Here is a 25,605-nt window from a genome sequence, read left to right on the forward strand (position 1 = left end):
AGCCCCGCCCCGCCCCTGCCCGCGCCCGGGCGCCTGGAGGGCCTTGGCAGCCCGCCGCCAGGCAGCCGGGAGCAGCACCGGCGCTCGGATCTCGCCCGCCGCGGTCGGTTCGCTCGCCTGCTCGGCGGGATGGCTGGCTACCTGCGGGTCGTACGCTCGCTCTGCAGGGCCTCCGGCTCCGGGCCGGCCTGGGCGCCGGCAGCCCCGACAGGCCCCAACTTGCAGGAGCAGCCGCGGCGCCACTGTGAGTGCCACGAGGAGGGTCCGGGCGGGGCGCGCGCCCGGCACCGCGACGTGGCGGCCTCCCGGGCGGGGACCGGGGAGGGCGACTCGGGGCGATCGCGGGCCGGGGACGGCGGGGTTGGCACACAAAGAGCCGGGGGGGGGGGACTTGAAGGACGGTGGCAGCTGGTGGCCCGGGAGCTGCTGGTCCTGCGGCCCTGCGCGGGCGGGGATTCCGGGCTGCTCCGCGCCCCCCCAGCTATTCCCGTGGCGGGTGCTGGGGGTGTCCCGGGCCCGGAGGGTGTCCTGCGCGCCCTGCGCCCCGGGAGGGGCCAGGCCAGCGAGTAGGGGGCCGGAGCGCCAGGCCCGGTCTCCCCGTGAGAGGGAGGGTCTCGGCGCGGTCCTTGCTCAGACAAAGGCGGGGAGACGGCCTCCACTTCCCTTTCCTTTTCAGCCGGGCGCGCTGTAATCCCTCCTCGCTGTCAGGCCCGCGTCAGCTATTTTTGGAGCCTTTTACGCGACAGCTGGAGGAGCGTGCTTTTGATTTTCCCTTTTGTTTGGACACCCCCACCCCTCCCGTCGCACTTAAGTCTCCATCCTGGAGCCTCTCCTTGGCCTGACCTGCGTTTTCTCGCCAGCCGGCTCCTACGCTGCTCCGCCGGCCCCACTCACCCGACTGCCAGACGGGGTGACTGGGCAGCTGCTCCAAAATGTCACTTTCCCCACTAGTTACTCCCTGCTTCTGCGGTGCCCTTAGCACCCTGCTTAGGAAAGAAGACAGTAGTCGGGTCATAATAAGCAGGATTAACTTGAACCCCCATTACCCTCGCAGGCTGCCCTCTGTGGCATGTGGCCTGGACCGTGGCTCTCCATTGCCAGCTACAAAAGGCAGGGAGAATGTAGGTCCCTTGGCCCTGTCTCTTGCCTGTTGCCACGGAAACCCCTTTCCTGACCTGGCCTGGAACCCCTTGGAGTGAGCCAGGACAGTGAGGAAGAGGGAGTGGGGCCCAGGCAGCCTGGCCTTACTGTTCCGGTAGGTAATCTTTAACTAGTGTGGGAGCAGCTGACCAGAATTGGGGAGGGGAAGGTGGGGGCAGAGCTTGGGCCCCAGCCCCCACCTCTCCTGCCAAGGAGAAAGGGACATTTCTGCTTTTGTACTTCTGGGATTTGTCTTGTAAGTGGTTAGCCCTGCAACTCCAGGGTTCCAAGTGCCCCCAGGCCCCAAACCACCTCTAGCAAAACAGCGTGAGAGTAAAGATATTTTCTCCCTTCTTGCCCCCTGCATTGATGGTAAAAAAAAAAAAAAAAGAAAGTCCTTTTAGCTGTAGGTCCTTCCAGAAGTTCCCAAGCTGGTTGGGTTATTAATGGGGAGAAGGCTTAGTGTTTGAGTTGGACATGAGACTTACAGCTGTGGCCTCTTGGAGCTTGTCACCCAGCAACACCACCGGAGACAGAATATTTGGCATTCCCCTTGATGACAAGGAACGGATACGTTTCTTTTGGCTAAAACACTCTGGTGTCTTTGCTGCTTGGTAACGCCACGGCTCTAGTTTGCATTTCCTAGGCCTCCAGCGACGGCTGGTGGCGGTTCTGATGAGCCAGATGTCGTGGAGGGGAGGGTGGGCTGTGCCCAAGCCCTCACTGTGAGAACGACTTATCTGGCCTTCCTTTGCTTCACTCCTTGCCTGGCAACTTCTTACTTTTCTCACGCTGCCTCTTCACTTTACAGATCTTGGTGACTTGCCTGCACTCTCAGATTCAAGGGCAGATTATTATTTAATGATTGTTGAAAGTTCTGGAGGCCCGCCTGGGGAGTTACTATGTGTTCCTCCCCGAGGCTTGTTTCAACTGCATCGGATAAGACCAGGGCTGCCCCATCAGAGGTGTTTTGGGTGGTCATGTTTAGGCCTGGAACGTTTGGAGAAGTCTCTGGAAAGCCTGGGACCTGCCCCCAGATGCTCCAGTTGAGCTGGGAGCCTCTGGCACTTGTTCCATTCAGGGCATGAGGTGCTGGAAACTGCCTTCTGGTTATTGGAAGCCGGGCTCTGGGACCTGCCCTGGAGTTGACACTTGTGTACACGTTTAAAATGCCAGTGGAGGGGCGCCTGTGTGGGTCAGTCGGTTAAGCATCTGACTCTTGATCGTGGCTCAGGTCATGATCTCACAGTTCGTGGGATCGAGCCCCGTATCAGGCTCTGCACTGACAACTCGGAGCCTGGAGCCTGCTTCGGATTCTGTGTCTCCCTCTCTCTCAGCTCCCCGCCCCCCGCCCCTCGCTCACTCTCAAAAATAAACATTAAAAAAAAAAAACAAACAGTATAAATTGTGAGCTTCTCAGGGCAAGTTGCCCATTGCCTGGCAGAGACCCCTGTCCCATACATACATCTGTGCTGGTCTGGTGCAATCTGATGGTAAGAACTCAGTGGCCTCTATGTGGCAGTGCATCCCAGGAGCACATTTCATCCCAACAGGAGGTGGGGGCAGGGCAGCCCTTACTATCGACCAAATAGACTGTAACTTGACATTCATCTGTGACTTCAACAACTATCGTGCTTCTGCTGTGTGCCAGGCACGTGAAGGTGCTGGGGACAGAGCCAGGAGTAAGAGGCAAAGATTTCTGCCCGGGTGGAGCTTAAATGCTAATGTGGGGACCGTTAGTAAAAAGGTAGAAGTTGGCTAGCGCGGCGTATGGAGAACCAAGAGGCCAGGAAGGTGTGCGTGGAGGTTTGGACTCGGGGGGGGTCAGGAAGCACAGAAAAGACCTCCTTGAAGAGGCACCGAAGGAACAAAGGAAACAGGCCATTTGGTTATGGCCAACAGGTGCCAAGGCCGTGATGAAGGAGTGTCTGATGGAGGAGAGGAATGTGTGATGGAGGAGTGTCTGATGGAGGAGTGTCTGATGGAGGAGAGCCTGATGGAGGAGTGTCTGATGGAGGAGAGCCTGATGGAGGAGAGGAGTGTCTGATGGAGGAGAGCCTGATGGAGGAGCGTCTGATGGGGGAGCGTCTGATGGAGGAGTGTCTGATGGAGGAGAGGAGTGTCTGATGGAGGAGTGCCTGATGGAGGAGTGTCTGATGGGGGAGCGTCTGATGGAGGAGTGTCTGATGGAGGAGAGCCTGATGGAGGAGTGTCTGATGGAGGAGAGCCTGATGGAGGAGAGGAGTGTCTGATGGAGGAGAGCCTGATGGAGGAGCGTCTGATGGGGGAGCGTCTGATGGAGGAGTGTCTGATGGAGGAGAGGAGTGTCTGATGGAGGAGTGCCTGATGGAGGAGAGGAATGTGTGATGGAGGAGTGCCTGATGGAGGAGTGTCTGATGGGGGAGCGTCTGATGGAGGAGTGTCTGATGGAGGAGTGCCTGATGGGGGAGTGTCTGATGGAGGAGAGGAATGTCTGATGGAGGAGTGTCTGATGGAGGAGAGGAGTGTCTGATGGAGGAGAGCCTGATGGAGGAGTGTGTGATGGAGGAGAGCCTGATGGAGGAGAGGAGTGTCTGATGGAGGAGAGCCTGATGGAGGAGTGTCTGATGGAGGAGTGTCTGATGGAGGAGTGTCTGATGGAGGAGCGTCTGATGGAGGAGTGCCTGATGGAGGAGTGTCTGATGGAGGAGTGTCTGATGGGGGAGAGGAGTGTCTGATGGAGGAGTGCCTGATGGAGGAGTGTCTGATGGGGGAGCGTCTGATGGAGGAGTGTCTGATGGAGGAGTGCGTGATGAAGGAGTGTCTGATGGAGGAGTGCCTGATGGAGGAGTGTCTGATGGAGGAGTGTCTGATGGAGGAGAGGAGTGTCTGATGGAGGAGTGTCTGATGGAGGAGTGTCTGATGGAGGAGAGGAGCGTCTGATGGAGGAGAGCCTGATGGAGGAGAGGAGTGTCTGATGGAGGAGTGTCTGATGGAGGAGTGTCTGATGGAGGAGTGCCTGATGGAGGAGTGTCTGATGGAGGAGTGTCTGATGGAGGAGAGGAGTGTCTGATGGAGGAGTGTCTGATGGAGGAGTGTCTGATGGAGGAGAGGAGCGTCTGATGGAGGAGAGCCTGATGGAGGAGTGTCTGATGGAGGAGTGTCTGATGGAGGAGAGGAGTGTCTGATGGAGGAGCGTCTGATGGAGGAGTGTCTGATGGGGGAGCGTCTGATGGAGGAGTGTCTGATGGGGGAGCGTCTGATGGAGGAGTGTCTGATGGAGGAGTGCGTGATGAAGGAGTGTCTGATGGAGGAGAGGAGTGTCTGATGGAGGAGTGCGTGATGAAGGAGTGTCTGATGGGGGAGTGTCTGATGGAGGAGCATCTGATGGAGGAGTGTCTGATGGGGGAGCGTCTGATGGAGGAGAGCCTGATGGAGGAGAGGAGTGTCTGATGGAGGAGAGCCTGATGGAGGAGTGTCTGATGGGGGAGCGTCTGATGGAGGAGTGTCTGATGGAGGAGAGGAGTGTCTGATGGAGGAGTGCGTGATGAAGGAGTGTCTGATGGGGGAGTGTCTGATGGAGGAGCGTCTGATGGAGGAGTGTCTGATGGGGGAGCGTCTGATGGAGGAGAGCCTGATGGAGGAGAGGAGTGTCTGATGGAGGAGAGCCTGATGGAGGAGTGTCTGATGGGGGAGCGTCTGATGGAGGAGTGTCTGATGGAGGAGTGCCTGATGGGGGAGTGTCTGACGGAGGAGCGTCTGATGGAGGAGCGTCTGATGGAGGAGTGTCTGATGGAGGAGAGCCTGATGGAGGAGAGGAGTGTCTGATGGAGGAGAGCCTGATGGAGGAGTGTCTGATGGGGGAGCGTCTGATGGAGGAGTGTCTGATGGAGGAGTGCCTGATGGGGGAGTGTCTGACGGAGGAGCGTCTGATGGAGGAGTGTCTGATGGAGGAGTGTCTGATGGAGGAGAGCCTGATGGAGGAGCGTCTGATGGAGGAGAGGAGTGTCTGATGGAGGAGTGTCTGATGGAGGAGTGTCTGATGGAGGAGTGCGTGATGGAGGAGTGTCTGATGGAGGAGTGTGATGGCAGAATGTGTGATGGGGGAGTGTCTGATGGAGGAGTGTCTGATGGAGGAGCGTCTGATGGAGGAGTGTCTGATGGAGGAGTGCGTGATGAAGGAGTGTCTGATGGAGGAGAGGAGTGTCTGATGGAGGAGTGTGATGGCAGAATGTGTGATGGGGGAGTGTCTGATGAAGGAGTGAGTGATGGAGGAGAGCCTATTGGAGGAGAGCCTGATGGAGGAGTACACCTTTGCTTGTGGGAGAAGCAGAGAGGGAAGAGTCCCGAGCCAGGCAGAGGTCAGGGGAAGGGGGTCAGTGACAGATGAGGTCAAGTGTTGTGGGGACCACACATTTTTGAGGACTTTGGCCTTTACTCTGACTGAAAAGAGAAGTTTTGCAAGGTTTTGAGAAGGGTATTGTGGCCTGATTTACATTTTTTTAAAGCTTTTTTAATCTTTAAATTATTTTTTTAATGTTTAGTTCTGAGAGAGACAGAGACAGGGTGAGTAGGGAGGGTCAGAGAGAGAGGGAGACACAGAATGTGAAGGAGGCTCCAGGCTCTGAGCTGTCAGCACAGAGCCCGACATGGGGCTGGAACCCACAAACTGAGAGATCTGAGCCGAAGTCCATGCTCAACTAACTGAGCCACCCAGGAGCCCCCCCCCTCCCCCCCAATTTACATTTTAACAGGCCCATTCTGGCTTCAGGGTCCTGGTAGGAGGGCGTAGTCATACTCTGGCAAGGTTATTGGCCCTGGGGGTGGCAAGAAGTGGTTGGATTCTGGATGCATTTTGAAGGAAGAGCCGATAGGATGTTTCAATGGTTGGCACGTGCGTGTGAGGGAATGGGGAGGAGGGAAGGATGACCCCAAGGAAATCTCTTCTAGATTTGCTGCCCTGCCTTCTTGAGCTCCCAGGAACTGGGGGCTTCTCCCCACATGCTGCTGGGCCACGCCGGCTTGGCGGCTTCTTGGCTGACAGCCAGGGCAGGCATGTGGTTACGCACTTATTCTTGGGGGTGGCCATCTTGGGAGGGACCTTTAGCCTTGAGTTTGGGGCAGCAGGCCGATCCTGAAACGGGCGCCGGGTTTTGAAATCCTTACTTGGTGTTGGGTGCTCGGAATCCCAGACCGGGAGGAGAGTTGGCCTCCCGGACTCCCTGTGGACTGGTGTAACTCCATCCCACACTCTGGCCAAGAGGCCAGTGTGCAACATGTCATCTGAAAATGTCACGGTGGCTGTCCCTTGGAAGCTTTCAGGGAGACCCCCGTGCTGTTCCTTGGGTTTCAGATCGTTCGTCATCTCTTGTCACCCAGAGAGGGGTGGACGATGGGGGTGGCTCTGCCGTATTGGCTGAACCACACACAAGGTCTCCCACTCTGCTGCCTTGGGGCCTGTGTCCTCTGGAGGGTACGCGATAGGCCTGGAATCTTTGTGTAAAATCTCCTGGGTTGCTTTTGTTTTGACTGGTTTAGATTAAAATTTTTTAAGTGTTTATTTTATATTTGAGAGAGAGAGAGAGAGAGACAGAGAGACAGAGTGTGAGCAGGGGAGGGGCAGAGGAGAGCCGGAGACAGAATCTGAAGCAGCCTCCAGGCTCTGAGCCGTCAGCACAGAGCCCGACGCGGGGCTCGAACTCACGGACCGCGAGCTCACGACCTGAGCCGAAGCGGGTCGCTTGGCTGACTCAGCCACCCAGGTGCGCCCCTTGACTGATTTAGATTTTTAAAAACTTAAAAACCGTTATTTCTTATTTTTATTGTGGTAAAAATACTGCATAACACAAATTTCCTGTCCTAGCCATTTGTAAGCGTGCCATTCAGTAGTGTTAAATACTTTCTCACTGTTGGACAACCAACCCCCAGAGCTTCAGCATCTTGCAAAACCGAAACTCTGTAGGTACCCGTTAAACAACAGCTCCCCATTCCCTCCTCCCCCAGCCGCTGGCAACCATCATTCTACTTTCTGTTTCTGTGAATTTGACTGCTTTTAGGTACCGCATGTAAGGAGAATCAGACGTATTTTTCTTTTTGTGACTGGCTTACTCTTCACATACTGTCCTCAAGGTTTATCCCTGCTGTTGCTGTGGCTTGTGTCTGCATCTTGCTAATTTTTAAGGCTGAATATTCCATTCTATGTACATACCCACGTAAAAAATACTCCACTTAAAATGTATTGACTTTCTGGGTAAGGTACGGGAATTGCGCAAAGCTTAGGCCATGTGGTTATGAATTCCTTGCCTATTTGTCACTGCTTCTAATTTATTTTAAGAGTTCAGAAATGTTCATCGTCGCTGGATTGAAAGTGTGTGGGAAATGTGGCCGTGTTGTTTATATGAGTATGCCACAGTATAGGCCTGCTGGCCATCCCAAGGGCAACTGGTTTTGTGGAATTTGAGACGAAAGAATGAGCAGCAAACGCTATTGAGGTAGGTCCAGACCCATCGCTGTTGCTCACAATGGCGGCACTTCCGTTTTCAATTTCTGAGCAAGTACATCCACATTTAAGTGGCGGGGAGCCCAGTCTGGGAGAAGCTCGAAACTGTGAACATCGTTTAACCTTTCGGAGGGACGTTTTTCTTAGCCCTCCTGGATCCGTTTCCAGAGTCCTGTTCTCTCGAAGGCTCATACCACATTCTGTTTTTCCCTTCGTTCCTTGAGGGACACTGGAGTTGTTTCCACCTCTTGCCTATTGTGAGTAATTCTGCTGTGGACGAGGGTGTACAGATATTTCTTTGAGACCCTGCTTTTACTTATTTTGGATAGATATCCAGAAGTGGGACCGCCGGCCAATATGGCGGTTCCATCTTTGATTTTTTGAGGAAGCACCACACCGTCTTCCGTAGCAGCCGCCGCACTGTCCATTCTCACCAGCCGGGCACAAGGGTTCCAGCTTCTCCACATGCTCACCAACACTTGTTGTTTTCGGCTTTGGGGTTTTTGGTTTGGTTTTGGTTTTGTTGGCAGCCGTCCTTGTGGGTGTGAGGTGGTATCTCATGGTGATTTTGATTTGCATTTCCCTAACGCTGAGTGCTGTGGGACAACTTTTCATACGCTTATTGGTCTTTTATATATCGTTTTTTTGGAGAGATGTCGATTCCAGTCCTTTGCCCCTTTATTAATTGGTTTTTGTTGTTGTTGTGTTGTTGAAATCGCCCGATTTTAAAACCTTGGTCACCAATGAATATGCTTTTTTTTTTTAATTTTTTATTTTTTTAAATGTTTTTATTTATTTTTGAGACAGAGAGAAGACAGAGCATGAGCGGGGGAGGGGCAGAGAGAGAGGGAGACACAGAATCGGAAGCAGGCTCCAGGCTCTGAGCTGTCAGCACAGAGCCCGACGTGGGGCTCGAACCCACGGACTGTGAGATCATGACCTGAGCTGAAGTCAGACGCTCGACCGACTGAGCCACCACGCGCCCCTGAATATGCTTTTTTAAAATCGCTGCGTGAGCCAATCAGGAGTCTCTGCTGCTTTGGCTTCCGTGTCCCCCACGCCCCGGTTCTGGGAAGGGCCCTTTCAAGGAGGCTGTGCTCCTGACTTTGATAACTGGGCTGCTTGCTCTCTCTCCGTTACCTGTAGGTTTTCCCTTTCATACTCACTCCTTTAGGCCAGGAACTATTATATTTTTTGGTGTTTCAGGAAGAGGTGCTTAGCGCCTGGTTGTAAATAAGTGGGCCCTGTGGTCTCTGAGGGTTTGACACCTGCAGGCACCACAGGGAGGGCTGCCTGCTATGATCGTGACATTGAACTCCCAGATGGAGCAGGTGTGGAGCCCACAGCCCACAGGCTGCTGGGTCTGAAGCCCAAAACTTGAGTGGAGCCCAGCGAGGCAGAAACCTCTAAGACTGGCCACAAATGAATTCTCCTTAGGGATTATGATTATGGTAGCTTCAGTACATTAAAACAACCTTGATTAGCTCTCATGACATTAACTCATAGGAGATGCTCTTAAAAACTAAGCTAGCTTGGGGCACCCGGGTGGCTCAGTTGGTTAAGCGTCCTACTCTTGATTTCAACTCAGGTCATGGTCTCACGGTTTCTTGAGTTTGAGCCCTGCATCGGGCTTGGCACCGAATCTCCTTGGCGTGGAACCTGCTTCGGATTCTCTGTCTCCCTCTCTCTGCCCCTCCCCTGCTCATGCTCTGTCTCTCTCAAAGATAAACATAAAAAAAAAAAAAAATTAAAACAAAATGAAGCTAGCTCTTCAGTGGCCCAGTAGACTTTCTGCGAGTCCTAAAGCCCTTTCCACTCAAGCTTCCAGCCCGGAAAGGTGAAGGAATTCTGCGGCTTGGGTCTAAAGGCCCCTGTGCCTCCTGGAAAGGGGGGCGGAGAGGTGCCGGCTGAGCTCACCTTGTCCTCCAGGGAATGGAATGTTTGGAGTCTGTGTTTGCCTTCTGCTTCTCCATACGTGACCCGCTGAGGGTGTCCAGAGGCCACACTGGGGCCAGAGACCCGGGATCAGTCCTGACATTGACACAAGCCACGCTTCCTGGGTCTCATTTGTCTTCCTAAATAACCTCCAAGATTCCTTTTAGATTAAGAAAAGAAAAAACAAAAAAACCTGTTTGCACATCTTTGGGAGATTATTTTTAGATTAAAAAAAATCTGCGCACATGTTTGGATAGTGAATCATTTCGCTGCACATAATTCACCTTTTTCTTAGTGGGTTGGGGATGTCAGCACGAGTCATGGCTGTGGTGTGTGTTGTAGGGCAGTGATATGTGGGGATCTGTTGGGTTTTGGTCACTTCTGTTTTAAAATTTTTTAATGTTTATTTACTTTTGAGAGAGAGAGAGAGAGAGAGAGAGGGAAAGAACATGTGCGCGCGTGTGTGTGAGCGCGGGGGTGGGGGGGCGGGGGGAGGTTGGAGAGAGAGGGAGACAGAATCGCAAGCCGGCTCTAGGCTCCGAGCTGTCAGCACAGAGCCCGATGCGGAGCTCGAACCCATGAACTGAGAAATCGCGACCTGAGCTGAAGTCAGACGCTTAACTGACTGAGCCACCCAGGCGCCCCAGTCACTTCTGTTTTAAACGTGCTTAGGTGGTCATGCTTTTTCAGTGTCAGGGCCTGCTTTTCGTAGACGTCCGTTCCTTGCTGTCCACCTAGCAGATGTCACTGCTTCTGACCGTTGGTGTTTTTAAGTGAACATCCTAATCCTTTCTTCTGATTCGCCGTCTCGTGTCTGGTGAGGCGGAAGATCCACGACATCTGTAAGGATTGTGCGTAAACCTAAGAGTAAATGGGCCCTAAGCGAGGGCGGAGGGGGCTCTGCTGGGGACAGAGCCCAGTCAGTTCTCAGCTGTCTCACTCCGGCCCGGGTGTCAGCGGTGAGCGAGCCTTCTGATGGTCGAGGCCCGGCTGTAGGTTTTGCACCTGTCTTGTTGCCCTCCCTACTCTGCAGGGGCTGTTTCTTCCCAGGCCGTGGGTACCTCCGTGCTACAGGCTAAGGTTCAACAAGTCTCGCTCAAGGTAGCCTGCACTGATTTAATTGGATGGGTCATTTTCTTGAGTTTTCTTTGGAATTCACTTCCCAGACTGTTGGTTTTCCTCATGAGTCAGACTTTCCTTGAAGAGCCTCCCCCGCCCGGCTCCTGTCCTCGTCCACTGTCGCTTTGGACCTTTGATGCTTCTCCGGCAGGACTGGCCAGCCTGCCAGCTTGGATCCAGGGTTCGGAGTTCCATTCTGGGTGCCCTAAGCCTCTGCTTGCTGCTGAGAAAGTGTGAATCCTGGTAGCTCTGTTGTCCTCAAGCTGTGTCACCTTTGGCAGGAAGCTGGCAAACTCTCCGAGCCTCAGTTGCACCACATTAAAAAAATTTTTTTTAATGTTTATTTATTTTTGAGAGACAGAGACCAGAGCACAAGCAGGGGAGGGGCAGAGAGGGAGAGGGAGACACAGAATCCGAAGCAGGCTCCAGGCTCTGAACTGTCGGTGCAGAGCCCGACACGGGGCTCCAACCCACGAGCCGCGAGATCGTGATCTGAGCCGAAGTCAGACGCTGAACCGACAGAGCCACCCAGGCGCACCTAAAGTGGAGATAGCCATATTCCCTTTGGGAGTGGTTTGAGGATGAAAAGGAATCACGCAAAGGGGATAGGGGAGCACGTCAGGCACAGAGGAGGTGCGAGTACAGTTTCCGTCCCCGCTTAGATTTAGTCGGACTCTTGTAACAAGGTTACGAGGAAACTCACAGAATCGCTGGGGTTGGGCCACAGCGCCTGCCCTCGGAACTGGGTGGCGACAGCCTGTAGGCATTCCCTCCCCTACTTGCTCCCGGACAGGTGGCCCTGCTTGGCTCTGGACCTCTGGCTCTTGGGCTCCTCTGCCTTCAGATTCAGGCCACCATCTTTCAGTCCTAGCTGGCCCTCCTCAGTGGGGGGTCTGGGTCCCCCCCCCCCCGCCCCCCCCCAGGCGGCCCGGCCCGGGAGCTGGTCCTGCCGAGGGGGAGTGAGTGTGGGTAACCGAGCCCTGGCTGACACTGCTCTCCTGGGTGAAGGGCAGATCCCGCGGGGGAGGAGAGGAGCTCGCCCAGAACACCCCCCCTCCCCCAGAGGTATGATGCGCCGTGTTGCCCGGTTCTAGATGCCGACAAGAGGATCAAGGTGGCGAAGCCGGTGGTGGAGATGGACGGCGATGAGATGACCCGGATCATCTGGCAGTTCATCAAGGAGAAGGTAGTTCCCTCCCAAAGTGGGCGTTCAGCCCCCCGCGCAGGCCCCCTCGTGCCCGTGAGTCACAGTCATCTGGGCTGATGCCTTGGCCTGGTCATCTGTTTCTAGCTCATCCTGCCGCACGTGGATGTCCAGCTCAAGTATTTCGACCTGGGGCTCCCAAACCGTGACCAGACCAACGACCAGGTCACCGTAGACTCCGCACTGGCCACCCAGAAGTACAGTGTGGCTGTGAAGTGCGCCACCATCACCCCCGATGAGGCCCGTGTGGAAGGTGTGAGGGTGCGGAGGCGGGGGGGCTGGGGGCGTGGGGGCCGCGACACGAACCCCGTCTCCCTGCGACTTCGCGGGAGGCGTTGGGGCCGTGGGGTTTCCTGCAGAGGAGGCTGGGAGGGCCGGTGAGGGGCTGGCACCCACGTGGGGTGCGGCAGAGCCGAATCCAGGCCCGTGGCGTTGCTGCTGTGCCGCGTGGCTCTGGCCAGCACCAGTAGGTGTCGTGGGCCACAGACACGTTGCTGAAGCCGTCAGAGGAAGGGCAGCCTCCTCGGGCGCCCCTCTCGCCTCCTGGACTGTCCTGCAGGCAGGTTTACAGAGACACCTCGGGGCCACCTCTGGCCAGCGGAGTGCCGCGTGTCAGCTTGTATCTTTCAGAGCTGCAGCGGGCTCTAGGGAACGTCGCTAGTGTCTTGCCGCTGTCTTGGCCTTGCGGGTCTGTCCCCTGCCCCCTGCGGCCGCGGAGGGGTCTCAGAGAGGTGTGCTCACCAGGCTTGGACCGGCTGCCGGTCCCTGCTTCTGGGGAGCACTTTTGAGGGTTTCCCGAAACAATGGCACCAGTACGTGGATAAAGGGGCCACGTTTGGAAAATTCGAGACAGGGTCGTTCAGGGGTGTGCAGAGCTCTTTCTCTCTGCCTGCGTCCTACGGCACGAGGGAGCTGGAAGGAAGCATTCGAAGCACCTTTCCAAACACTCCAGACCTTCTTCCGTCTTTCGGGTTTGTACCTGACCCTAGGGCATTGGGATCATTTAAGTGCTAAGCTCTTCTTTGTGGGGTTTCTTTTCATTTCTCCTGAACCCTGGGATTTCTGTACCCCTGTTTTATGGAGAAGGAAGTAGAGAGCCAACAGTCCCGGTAACGTGGGCTGGACTCCACGGCTCGTGGCAGTACTGAGGCCTGCCCTCTGGTCTTCTGGCCTCTGTCCAGCGAGACGCCATACTGCCAGAGTTCATCAGACCGAGCTATGTCCACGCATGACGCGGGAAAAATACACTAGCTGAAGGAGCCCCGATGTGCCAGGCACTGTTCTAGGCACTTTACATAGAGGTTTATTTAATCCTGACAGCAACCCAAGATGCTAGGTATTTTTATCAGTAATTTCATTTTATAGCTCAGGTTAACTCACTGGCATAAAACTCACAGTTACAGGTGGTGGAGCTGGACCTTGAACCCAAGAAACCTGATCCCAGAGGGGCGCCTGGGTGGCTCAGTCGGTTGAGTGTCCGACTTTGGCTCGGGTCATGATCTCACAGTTATGGGTTCGAGCCCCGCGTCGGGCTCTGTGCTAACGGCCTGGAGCCTGGAGCCTGCTTCGGATTCTGTGTCTCCCTCTCTCTCTGCCCCTCCCCTGCTCTCACTCTGTCTGTCTCTCTCTCAAAAAGAAATAAACATTAAAAAAAAATAAAAAAGAAAGAAGTATGGTCCCAGAGCCCACATACTGCTATTTTAGACCTTCCCCAGGGTGATTTTTAGGGCTCCCATCTGGCTGCGTTCTTGCTTAGGGTTCAGATTTTGGTTGGAAGGCAGGGGTTGCAGTTGGGTCCCTTCACCTCTGTCCTCCTAGAATTCAAGCTGAAGAAGATGTGGAAGAGTCCCAATGGAACCATCCGAAACATCCTTGGGGGGACCGTCTTCCGGGAACCCATCATCTGCAAAAACATCCCACGCCTCGTCCCCGGCTGGACCAAGCCCATCACCATTGGCAGGCACGCCCATGGCGACCAGGTTGGCCACGGCAGGAGGCGGGACTTGGCTCTTCCTGGCCTGGGCCCCTCGCTCAGAACCCCTGGCCCGAGCCGTGCTCTTGTCTCTGCAGTACAAGGCCACAGACTTTGTGGTCGACCGGGCCGGCACGTTCAAGATCGTCTTCTCCCCGAAGGATGGCAGTGGCGCTAAGGAGTGGGAAGTGTTCAATTTCCCTGCCGGCGGCGTGGGGATGGGCATGTACAACACGGATGAGGTGAGGCCCTGGCGGGTGGCTCCTGCGTTCCCTCCTCCCTCTGGGGCCGCTTCGGGTTGGTGATGCTCACTACTCCCGCGTCAGTGGCTTGAGGAAGGTCCGAGGCCCGTGAGCCAATGCATCTTGGCTGTGTTTCGGGGGGACCAGTGCATCTTGGCTATGTTTCGGGGGGACCTGCTGTGGACCTGGTGTGGAGTGAGGCTGGAAGACAGACCCCCGCTTAGCCAGATGCCCCCGCACTCACTCCCTGACACACCTCTGGGGGCGTGTTAGTTGTCTGGACTCTTGGCTTAAGCAAGCTGGATAAGCAGTCTTTTCCCCTTCCCCGTCTCTTGGCTTTTCGTTCCTTCTGCGGTTGGCCTCATTCTCAGGCTGTGACCAGTGACCACCGGCAGCTCCCGGCTTACCCCTGCCGACTTGGTTACCCTGTCAGAAAAGAGCCTCTTTTGCTCCTGGTTCCAGTGAAAGTTCCAGGCCTGGCTCACATGACCCTCTCTGAGCCAGTCACGGAGGGCTCAGAGAGGATAGGCTGGGACGCGCCGTCAACTCTAGAGACGGGCAGGTGGGCTGCGGGAGTTAGCTTTACCCCAGCCGCACGGCCTAAGACCTGGGGATCCCAGGGAGGGCTGGTAGCCTGCGGGCCGGCCGGGCCCCACGCCAGGGACCTCTCTCCCCCCGCAGTCCATCTCGGGTTTTGCGCACAGCTGCTTCCAGTACGCCATCCAGAAGAAGTGGCCGCTGTACATGAGCACCAAGAACACCATCCTGAAAGCCTACGACGGGCGCTTCAAGGACATCTTCCAGGAAATCTTTGACAAGTAACAGCCTCTCCCTTTATCCCTTCCCAGGGATCCCACAGCCCTTCTCTCCTGTCCCCCCGGGCCCCTGTCCTACGGGGAGGCCGCCGTCCCAGGGCTTTCGGCTCGGCTCGAGGAGAGATCCTCAACCTGGCAGCCTCCCGCCCTCTCCCCACAACCGGCCCTTTTGCTCCCAGGCACTATAAGACCGACTTCGACAAGAATAAGATCTGGTACGAGCACCGGCTCATCGATGACATGGTGGCTCAGGTCCTCAAGTCTTCAGGCGGCTTCGTGTGGGCCTGCAAGAACTACGACGGAGATGTGCAGTCGGACATCCTGGCCCAGGGTATGCTGGGAGCACCTGTTCCCCAAGGGGTGCATTGTCGGTCTTCTCTGGCTGGGGGGATTTTCAGACCCCCTTCGTAGAAAATGTGTCCAGTGTGGCAGCGGGACTGGGGCCGGCCGCCTCATTGCAGGGTTCCCCGTGGACAGCAGGGGGCAGGAGCTCTCCGGCATCTGAGGGAGGAAGGGTCACCAATTAGGTTCGGACTTGTGTATTACTAAGGCTGCTGTTACAGAAAAAGGAGAACCTAGGAATTCAAGTTCTAAGGGGCCAGGTGCGTCAGCTCTGAGGTTGTTCCCGTCCACGAAGACAAGCGACTGTGCCTCCAGGTTTGGGCCAGGGTTGGCTCCAGTAGAAAAATGGTTTTGAGCACAACCGGGTACGTTTCGAATTACAGAGAATTCGTTTTGCACAGTCAACCTGTTGGCTGTAGGAGAATACTGGGGAAGACGGCAGAGCCCCAAGCCCTAGAGCGTCCTCTAAGAGATAATTCAGATTGCAACATAAAGCATGGACGAGACCATTAGAGAAGTAGCCATAAGAAATAGCCCGATTGTGCCCGGCTGGCTCAGTCAGAAGAGCAGGCAACTCTTGATCTCAGGGATTGTGGTTTCCTGCCTCAAGCTGGGTGTAGAGATCACTTAAGAAATAAAATCTCAGGGCGCCTGGGTGGCTCAGTTGGTTAAGTGCCTGACTCTTGATTTCATCTCAGGTTATGATCTCACGGTCGTGGGATTGAGCCCTGCGTCTGGCTCCACGCTGGGCCTGGAGCCTGCTGGAGATCCTCTCTCTCTCTGCCCCTCTCCCTACTTGCGTGCACTCTCTCTCTCTCGAAAAATAGAATAGAATAGAATAGAATTCTAAAGTAAAATCTTAAAAAAAGAAAAGAAGAAATAGCCCAGTTGTGTTGGGCACAAAAGCTGCGCCCCCACAAGAGTAGGGAGTAGACAACGTGTAGAGCAGAGAGTGGAAGAGAAACAAGGGTACGTGAGATGGTTTGAGGTCTAGCTCCCGAGAAGGAAGGTGACGCCCACCCCGGGGTTGCAAGGAGAAAGCATGAGAATTCCTGACGTTTCATAAAACCTTGGCCTTTATTTCAATAAGTGTGGCAGTGGTCCTCTTACTAGAACAATTCCTATCTCGGATGGAAGGACGAGAAGCCATAGCAGACAAGAGAGAGGCATGAAAGTTGCCCTTAAGTAAACAAGGAATGGGTGAGTGCGAAGGTCCAGGAAACGTGGAGAAGGGACCCCTTCCCGAGTCTCAGCAGCAGAACTTCTCAGACAATGAATTTTCCTGGAGAAGTTTTTCGCTTTTTCTTTCCTGGGACCTACACAGTTCTTATTTTGGTGCCATGGGGTGCTTTTGAAGCCCAGGAGACCTTGACAATAGAAAAGGTTGAAGTCTGGATTTGGGAGAATTTGGAGATAAGTCACAAAGCTTTAAAGTAGCCTGCAAGAGAGGCACACAGAGGGATCGTTGTGATGTAGCTGGTGGCAGGCTTTCTGCTTTCTGCGTGAACGAACCGTGCGGTTGCGAGCCAGGCTGGGTGGGCAGAAGTCCTGGGGTCGTGGGCTCTGGGGGCCCCAGGCTCTGGGAACCCAGATGTATGTTAATAGGCTGATGATAGCCACCTTTGAACGCCCCCCTGCCCTGTGCTGGGCTCTAGAGACCCACGACAAGGGTGGGCAAGCCCGAAACAGTGGCTGTCCTCCTGGGTGCCGTTGGGGGTCACGAGCTGAGGGGGTCTCCTCCCAGCAGAAGGGCAGGGGGACTCAACCCCGGTGGTCTGAGGAGGGTGGGTGCCGGCACCGAATGGAGGGTCTTTACACTCTTCAGGCTTTGGCTCCCTCGGCCTGATGACGTCTGTGCTGGTCTGCCCAGATGGGAAGACCATCGAGGCTGAGGCCGCTCACGGGACGGTCACCCGCCATTATAGGGAGCACCAGAAGGTGAGTGTAGGGACCGTGGTCGCGTGCCCATCTGTCCCGGGGGCTCAGAACCCACTGGCCCTGAGGGCTGGGGGGATGGGGCTGACCCGTCAGCCTACGGGTGGGCGGTCGTGTCCGGGTGGCCCCCTTGTCGGCCGGTTCGGCTCCCGATCCCCCTACAACCCCCACCCTCAGGGCCGGCCTACCAGCACCAACCCCATCGCCAGCATCTTTGCCTGGACGCGTGGCCTGGAGCACCGGGGGAAGCTGGATGGGAACCAGGACCTCATCAGGTGAGCGGAGAGGGAGGGGCCTGAGCTGGCCCAGGGCAGCTTCTGGGCGGGCTCTGTATCGCCGGGGCCTCACTCTGGCCCGTCCCCTGCAGGTTTGCACAGACCCTGGAGAAGGTGTGTGTCCAGACGGTGGAGAGCGGAGCCATGACCAAGGACCTGGCGGGCTGCATCCATGGCCTCAGCAAGTGCGTGGCTGGTGGCAGAGGGAGGGGCTGGCCTTCTGGGACCTTCTTCCCTGGGTGGGAAGAAGCCAGAGGACCCTCTTAGAGGCACCTCCCCGCTCCTCATCCTCAAGTCAGCTTAGCTGCCAGGGGCCTGGGGTGGGCCAGGTCCACAGCCCTGAGACCCTGTGAGTTTGCCCCCATCCCCGAGGCTAGGGGCTCAGAGCCTTGCCGTCCCCGTCTGTACAAGTGTCTGAAGTTGTGTGGCCCTTTGGCGACGGGCTCTAGGCAACCTTTGCTGCGCAGCCTGGGCGTGCCACGCCCCACGGGCACGGGAGGGCAGCTCCTCGGGTGCCCAAGTTCAGGCTCTGCCCGGACCCAGGCTGGAGCCGCGCCTCACGTGAACGGTGTTCTCTCGGCAGCGTGAAGCTGAACGAGCACTTCCTGAACACCTCGGACTTCCTGGACACCATCAAGAACAACCTGGACAAGGCCCTGGGCCAGTAGTGGGGGCGGGGCGCGGCCCGCAGCGGGCGGGCCGGGGTGGGGGGGCAGCGGGCCGCGGCTGAGCCTCCCGGCCCCTCTCAGGAGGCCTTTGTAGGGGACGTTTTTTATAAGCGAGATGTTTTTAAGAATATCTGTGTGTTTCCCCTCATGGTGATGTGAGGCAGGAACAGCGTGTTTTACCTCAGCCAGTGAGTTTTGCATACTGTAATTTATATTGCCCTTGGAACACATGGTGCCGTATTTAGCTACTAAAAAGCTCTTCACAAAACCGTCTGCTGTGTTTGTGCCCGAGGGAGGAGGCGGCCCGGCCCGGGGCCCCAGAGAAAGAGGCCCTCAAAGGGCCGGTGGATTCCGCCCACGTCCCAGGCCTCCATTCACAGGGGCCACCGTGAGGCGAGGGGACCGGGCAGCAGGGTGAGTGTCCTGAATTCTACGGGAGCCGCCCGGCCAGCCGCTGGGCCTGTGGTGTGCAGGCCTGAAATTACCAAACACGATCCGGTTCCTATATGCTGATCTCCACTTGGGGATTGTTACCACTTCCTGGTAGATTCTGGTTACGTTGCCATTGATTGATCGATTGATTTTTTTGCTTGGTTAGTTTTAACCTCCTAAAAATCTTGAGACCTCTTTCTTTACCCTTTGCTTGGTCCTCAGAATGGGTTCCACACAGCGGTGGCTTCACGGCCCTCTGCACGGCTGCCTGGGGCTCGGGGCTGGGACTGTGAATGGAGGTCCCGTGTAGTCTAGGCCCATCGGGGTCCCTAACTTGGGTTCCTCCTCGCCATTCTTTGGCAAAACCAGAAAAGTAAGATGGAAAGTTGCAGTAAAGCAAAACAGATCCAACTTGAAGGGCTATCTTTTTGTGCAGGGAATATATTCTACTTTTGGTGTCTCGATGCCTGGGGCGGGGAAGAGTTGTGCCATTTTCACCTGATCTAACAGATACTTGGCGACCCAAAGTCCATTTCCCCAGTTTCCAGGGTTGGGGGCGGGGGAGACTCTCATGGCTCTTGAAACTGGACAGCTGGGACCCTTGGTAGCTCGGAGATGAGTTCCAACCGCCCCTCACCCTGGTGGCCTCCGTGTATTTGAAGGACCGCGCGTCTGCAGTAATCATACTGAACTCCCAGGGCTGTGGGAAGAAAAGCTGGGCTCTGCTTGAGGGCCCAACTCCTGGGGCAAAGCTCAAGGTTTCCGGCCCCTTCTTGCCCGTCAGTAGGAAGGGCTGGCAGCCTCGGAGGCGCAGTCTGGCGTCGTGAGCTGGCTTCTGTCCTGGTACCCTGTCGGTGGGTCAAGAGGAGAAGCGGCTTTTCTCTGCAAGTGGTGGGAATTCTGGGGCCTTGGCCGCAGCCCTCCTCTCTTGGGCTTGGAGCGGCTCCCCGTAGGCGCCTGGCCCTGCAGGTGGCCATTCCAATGCCAAGGATGGTCTGAAGGATGGTCTGCGTTTCTTCCCTTTCTTCCCCTCCTCGGAGAGCAAGCGATGGATGCCCTGCTGTGTGGGGCAGGGCAGCTTTGTTGGGAGTTCCTTCTGGGGGAGGGGTGAGGACCAAGTCCCCAAGAACCACGGGAAGAAGCACTCACAGTCACCTCGCTAAAGAATATTCATTTATTTATAATTATTGCTAAGTAAACTTCTCTCTTAAACGGGAACATAAAAACACAGTAGGGCTTTGCACAAGTGGAATTTCTAAACAGTTGGTTTGTATACACGTCAAAATAAGTTAGAATGGAATTCGTCCAGGAGTTTCCAAGTCACCCAAGAGGCCGCACGCCTCTCTTGAGAGGTTGGGGAGGGGTGAGGACAGGAGCCTTGCCGAGACCACCCCCCAGCTCAAATTGTTTAAGTTGTGCTGTTTCTTTCTCTTAGCTTTGCCTGGGTCCAAGGCACAGGGCAGGGGGCGTTCAAGTATTGAACCTCGCAGAGGGCCGAGCTGATGGCAGGGCTGGGGGAGGAAAGGAGAGCCCCGCCCTGGGGGCCAGACCGTCTCCCTTGGGTTTCCAAGACCAAGGCCACTGCGCTGGCAGGAAAGAGGAGGAGGAGGAGGAGGAGGAGGAGAAGGAGGAGGTACAGGGTTCTTTTTGGTACCAGGGGAGAAAGACATTGTGGGAAGAGGTAGTTTGCAGGGGGTGATGCTTCTGCTCAGCAGGAGAAAATGTCTTCTACAGTGACGGGGTCACTGCCACCTGAGGGTCATCATGGCGGGCACCTGGGGGGCTGGGGGGGGGCGCCTCGGGGTTCTGGAGGGGAAAAGGCTCCTTTGAGCCCCCAGTCCTCTCGTTTGTTGCCTCTTAGCATGAGCTTAAGCAGAGAAGGAAGGGGCACCTGGCTGCCTGATCCCGAGGCCACCTTGTCCTCCCCTCAGTCCTGATCACAGCCACCCTGAAGCCTGGCTTGGTCCTTCACTAAGGGTACAGCTTTGGGGGTAGTCAGCTGCATTTCAAACTGGTCCCCCCCCCCCCCCCCGGCTGTTCCCCCTCCTTTCCTGGTTTCCGGGCCGAAGTTGGTGGCTTCACCTCCTTCGTGCCTTTGGGGACAGCCCTGCCTGCCCCCCCTCCACTGAGGCCTCAGGAGGCGAGTGGGCAGGAGTCCGGGTGCCCTAGCATTCCTGAATGTACTATTTCATGCCCTGGGCCTGTCTTCGGTTCCCGGGGCAGGAGCTGGCGTGGGGACAGAGGCGATGAGAGTAGGCAAGCAAGGGAGGGAGCTGTCGGCTGAGCAGAATCGAGCAGCCTTGGCCGCTGAGGTGGGTGGTGCAGAGCGAGTCACTGGCTGGAGAGGCCGGGCAGGGGCGGAGGGCCTGCCCAGCTCTGCGTCCTGCCTCTCGCCAGGGCCCGAGGCTCCCTGCCAACCCCCCTCCGCGCCGGAGTCCTGCCTGGCGGGCCACCGGAGCTCAGGGAGGCGTGAAGCGCTCACGGCACACAAGGGAGCTTCCATTTGGAAAAAGAAAATGATCTCCAGCAGAAAGAATAGGTGACAGAGTTGGAAAGGAAAAAAAATAATAAATTACCTTCAAAATACCCCTTTTGCTCAAAAATTTTTTTATCTCTATGGTCTTCATTTTCTTTTTAACTATGTTGTTCTTTCTGGGAACCTGTTGAGTCTTGGCTGTCCCCATCCTCAAAATGGATACTTGTTAATAATAAAATACTCCAGCCACCCCCCAGGTGGTCCTTGGCCTCCTCTGGGGACAGCCCCTCTCAGTCCCCGTGATCCCTTCGCTGTGCCCTGCCCCTCACTCGAGGGGGCCCCCATCTGTCTCAGTGTGTGCCCAGCGAAAGGCACATCCCAGCTTTGTTCACATCGGGGGACCCTGGTGCGGGGACCAGTTCAGCACAGAACCGGATGACATTTGTTGAAATCCACTTTAGGGACACCCACTTTTAAATGGCTGGAGGGGGGGCCTTCTGGGGGTTGGCTGGAGCGGGCATTCGCCGGGGGCCGGGCTACACCCTGCTTTCCTAAGGCCAGGACCGGGGCGGCATGCATGCCTGGCTGGAGGAGAGCGCGGGAGGCACCAGGAGGTAGAAGGCAGAGGGCCCTGCCTGGCTGTTTATGGACAAGGTGGGGAAGGGGGGCTCTGGGGCCTGGGCTTTTGGCGGCCCAGGGGCTGGTGAGGGATCGGGGGGGGCAGTGCTGACCAGCACAGGAGCTCAAACATCCCTAGAGGCAGGAGTTGGTCCAGAGGAGAAACAAGGCAAGACTCACGTTCTCTCTTCCTCCAGTGCCGGGACCCCAGGAGGAGCGGACAGGAAGCGATCAAACCCCTCCCCACTGGCTGCCCCAGCTCGGCTGGGCCCCTGGAGAGGCCCAAGGACCCGTGCCCCTGTGGCCTATCCCCCAACGGCCCGATCAGCATTCCTCCCACCCTCCCACAGCAGCAGGCCAAGGAGACCCAGAGCTGGGCCTCCTGTGCTCTCCTTCCTCCCCCAGATGCCTGGGGCCTGGGCCTGGTTCACAGCTGAGGCCAGTAGTACAGTCTCCATTTGGTCTACGGGTCCCGAAGTGGTGCAAACGACTCCGTGGGAGGGGAGGGCTCGGGACAGCGGGGCAGTAGCTTTCTCAGCCGCGGGAGGTGCGCCCGCGGCACGTGGGTCTCCCCCCGCGTCCCAAGCCCTCCTCGCCCTGTGGGCGCCCGGCTTGTGCTATAGCACGTTGTAGTAGGCCATCTCCTTCATGGCCTGCTCGGTGAGGACGCTGGCCTCGGTGCTGCTGTGCACGCCAGCGTACGTATAGGCGTTCTCGAAGTCTTCCGTCTCCTGCTGGCTGTCGAGCTCCGAGGGGTCCGTGCCCGTCAGCTCCATCATGGGGTCTGCAAGAGAGGCGCGCGTGAGGCCCGGATGCCGCCTCGTGGGAAGAGCCGGGCCCTTCTACACGGAGGCAGAGGACCTTCCTACACGATTTCCTAGTCATTGCTTCCAGAGGACTCTCAGCTGCCTCCCTTCCTGCACGGAGAGGCCCCCAGGCTCCCTGTGGCTTCTCACCTGGGTCACCAGACCTGAGCCCTAAAGTTGTGTGGGTGGGTGCAGGGCTGGCCTTGAACTTTTCTTTGTCATGCCTCTCTTGCCCCTCCTAGGGGGTCCTCTGCAGGATCTCTTGGCCACATGCGAGCCTGCTGCTCTCGGTCATATTTCTGCAACACCACTCGCTTAGCACGAACTGCACGCGTGGTACTTCTCACGAATACTCCCAGCAACCCCGTGTAGGAGGTCAAAAGGAAGTTCAGAGAGGTTAATCAACTTGCCAAAGGGCACCCAGCAAAAGCACTGTTGTTTTGTTTATTTTTGAGTGAGCGAGACTGCGAGCAGGGGGGGGGCAGAGACAGAGGGAGACGCAGAATCCGAAGCAGGCTCCAGGCTGTCGGCACAGAGCCCGACGCGGGGCTCGAACTCACAAACCGTGAGATCGTGACCTGAGTCGGAGTCAGACGCTTAACCAACTGAGCCATCCAGGTGCCCGAAAGCACCGTTGTTTTGATCCACTGTTCTGCTCTGCCTCAAATGGCGGGAGGGAGGGGCGCCTGGGTACCCCAGGTACAACAATCAAAAATGTCTCCAGACTCAGCCAAACGTTGGCAGACTCACCCCCAGTGGAGAACCAATGGTGTGAGGGTAACCTCACCCCTTACGGACGAGCGGTTCAGGAATGAATTCAGGCCAGGGAATCACGAGGAAAGGCCTGTGTGTGAAATCTCTGAAGTCACCCAATTCTCACTGGTTTCCTAGAGCAAAAGGGAAGAGGCTCTTACTCTCCCCACTGGTTGTGCACAAGGAAGCACAGTGCCCTGACGACTGTTGGAAGCCATTTTGTGACCATGAGGAAAATCACAGCTAATGCCTCAAACAGACGGAGGGAGGCTCCCCGCCCCGTGTCATTATTATGGGGCCGAATCAGCCAGCTCTGAAGAAGGCCAGCCTGAGTGTGCGTGTGTGTACGTGCACCCAGAGCATCTGACACACTGTGAGTCTTCCTGACTGTCAAGCCTGAGCTGCTCAGATCAAGGTTATACGCGAGAGGCAGGCTGGCTTGCGTCCCAGCCATTCCAGTGTCAATCACCTTACTCCCTGGTACAGCCAGCAAGAAAGCCGTCCTGCACATTCCTGGTGACTGACCTCACGGGACACAGCCTGTGCCTTCACCACCCCCTGGGGACAAGGTGTGCAGAGACCTCTGTTTCCAACGCGAAGAGTTCTTCTCCGCTCCCTCCCGGTAGGTTAGATGCATGGCAGGTCTGCGGGGGGCAGGGGCTCTCAAACTCTACCGCACAGAGAATTATCTCAAGTGCTTTAAAGTGCTGGCGCACCTGGGTGGCTCAGTCCATTGAGCGTCTGACTTCGGCTCAGGTCATGATCTCACAGTTTGTCAGTTCGAGCCCCGCGTCGGGCTCTGTGCGGACATCTCGGAGCCCGGAGCCTCCTTCAGATTCTGTGTCTCCCTCTGTCTCTCTGCCTCTCCCCTGCTTGTGCTCTCTCTCTCATAAATAAATAAACATTAAAAAAAAAAAAAACAACAAAACAGTCTATAAAGTGCCTTAAAGTGCCGATCCTAGGCCATATGCCAGATCAATTACATCTGAATCTCTGGGGTTGCGACTCTGGCATCAGCATTTAAAAAAATTCCCCGGGTGCTTCCAATGTGCAGCCAAGTTTGAGTGCCAGTCCTTTTAGAGTCTAGATCGAAGGTTCTCAAAGGGAGGTCCCTGATCAGCAGCCTCGGTATCCCCTGAGAACTTGCTGGAAATGCAAATTCTGCAGCATGACCCAGACGTACAGATGCAGACACGCTGGGGGTGGAGCCCAGCCAGGTGTTTTACAAGCTTCCAAGCGATTCCAGTGAATACTAATGTCTGAAACCACCACCCTAGCTCCTTGCTTCTGAAACCCCACCGTGCAAACAAACCGCCCTGAGATCTTTTTGGAAATGCAGATTCTGACTCAGCAGATCTGGGGTAGGGCTGAGTCTGCAGTTCTAGCGGGATCCCAGGTGATGCCCACCCGTATTGTTGGTTCTCGTACCACACTTTGCGTAGGAAGGGGCTACAGAGGGCACCGGTCTGCAGCCAACAGGGTTTCATCCTTGCCCCCAAGAACAGAAAACTGAGGACGCCTGTTTCTGCCAGAAAACCCAGGCCACTCCCTGGTTAGCTGCTGCAAAACCCAATCGGGATTATTGCAGGCACCCCCCAGCATCTGACGGACTGCTCGTGAGTTAAGTCCGGGCAAGTCAACTCACCCCTTCTTGTCCAGGCATGTTCCCGGCTACCGTGTCTCAGAAGGTGCACCACAGAGTCAAATAGCTCCTGACTGTACAAGGAACCTCCCTGAAGCGCCATCTCTTGCTTCCGGTAGAATGTCTAAAGTGCCTCCTCCCCTCAGTAAGGCCCGAGAGACTAATGTTTTCCACTACTGACAAGTGTTGAGGGGAGAGGCTATCACTAACCTTACGGATTGGACAACAAAGAGCCTACGAAACCTCCACCCAGCGCAGGGGTGAGGCCCCTTACCTGCGTACGTGGGCTACATTCTCTTTGGCAAGCACTACGGGAGTGTGACGGAGCGCATTACACTCTTTGCCTTGGCTGCTGGGATGCTCAGAGCTCCCCAGGGATGTCCACTGACCCTCCCGTGGTACATCTGGAATTGTGACCTCACCTGGCTTCCCTCATCTTTCCAGCGGCTATTTTCCCTTTTGTTAATTTCTTCCCCCTCCATTTATTTTAAATGTCATCTTCTAGTCGTCCACATAAAAGTGCCTGTCACCTCCTGTGTGTTGTGATCTTGCATGAGTTACCTAACTGCTCTGTCCTCCAGTCCCTGCATCTCAAAAATGGGGATAATAACAGAGCCAACCTCACCGTGAGGACCATGTGAGTTAATAAAGGCCTGGCACACAGTTAGCACTCGATCAATATTACTTATTATTTTTGGGGTGCCTGGGTGACTCAGCCGGTTAAGCGTCCGACTTCGGCTCAGGTCACGACCT

General features: G+C 56.1%; 2 protein-coding genes across 5 annotated transcripts in view; one reads left to right on the forward strand and one right to left on the reverse strand.

Moving 5' to 3' along the window:
- The first annotated feature begins 34 nt into the window (after window positions 1–34).
- IDH2 (isocitrate dehydrogenase (NADP(+)) 2) lies at window positions 35–18,393 on the forward strand. Its single transcript, XM_042988047.1, has 11 exons — window positions 35–244; window positions 11,767–11,858; window positions 11,964–12,129; window positions 13,695–13,855; window positions 13,947–14,090; window positions 14,772–14,908; window positions 15,085–15,236; window positions 17,073–17,185; window positions 17,360–17,457; window positions 17,550–17,642; window positions 18,041–18,393. Exons 1-11 carry the CDS (start codon window positions 130–132, stop codon window positions 18,123–18,125), a joined length of 1,356 nt encoding a protein of 451 aa, XP_042843981.1. The 5' UTR covers window positions 35–129; the 3' UTR covers window positions 18,126–18,393.
- A 1,364-nt stretch (window positions 18,394–19,757) lies between these two features.
- Window positions 19,758–25,605, reverse strand: part of ZNF710 (zinc finger protein 710) — a 70,470-nt gene continuing 64,622 nt past the window's right edge. For all 4 annotated transcript variants that reach the window (XM_042988046.1, XM_042988045.1, XM_042988044.1 and 1 more), the window contains one exon: window positions 19,758–22,435. In XM_042988046.1, coding sequence (XP_042843980.1) covers window positions 22,269–22,435 — 167 coding nt within the window. In that variant the 3' untranslated portion in view covers window positions 19,758–22,268. The remainder of the gene's footprint in view (window positions 22,436–25,605) is intronic.

The sequence above is a fragment of the Panthera tigris genome, chromosome B3 (assembly GCF_018350195.1).
Source record: "Panthera tigris isolate Pti1 chromosome B3, P.tigris_Pti1_mat1.1, whole genome shotgun sequence".
Lineage (NCBI taxonomy): Eukaryota > Metazoa > Chordata > Mammalia > Carnivora > Felidae > Panthera > Panthera tigris.

What these genes read in the sequence shown, in the direction of transcription:
- IDH2 (XM_042988047.1), top strand. Translation starts at nt 130, where the DNA reads ATGGCTGGCTACCTGCGGGTCGTACGCTCGCTCTGCAGGGCCTCCGGC. An exon ending in GGCAGTTCATCAAGGAGAAG is followed by an intron (nt 11,859 to 11,963) that starts GTAGTTCCCTCC and finishes ATCTGTTTCTAG; the next exon opens with CTCATCCTGCCGCACGTGGA. An exon ending in TGCATCCATGGCCTCAGCAA is followed by an intron (nt 17,643 to 18,040) that starts GTGCGTGGCTGG and finishes TTCTCTCGGCAG; the next exon opens with CGTGAAGCTGAACGAGCACT.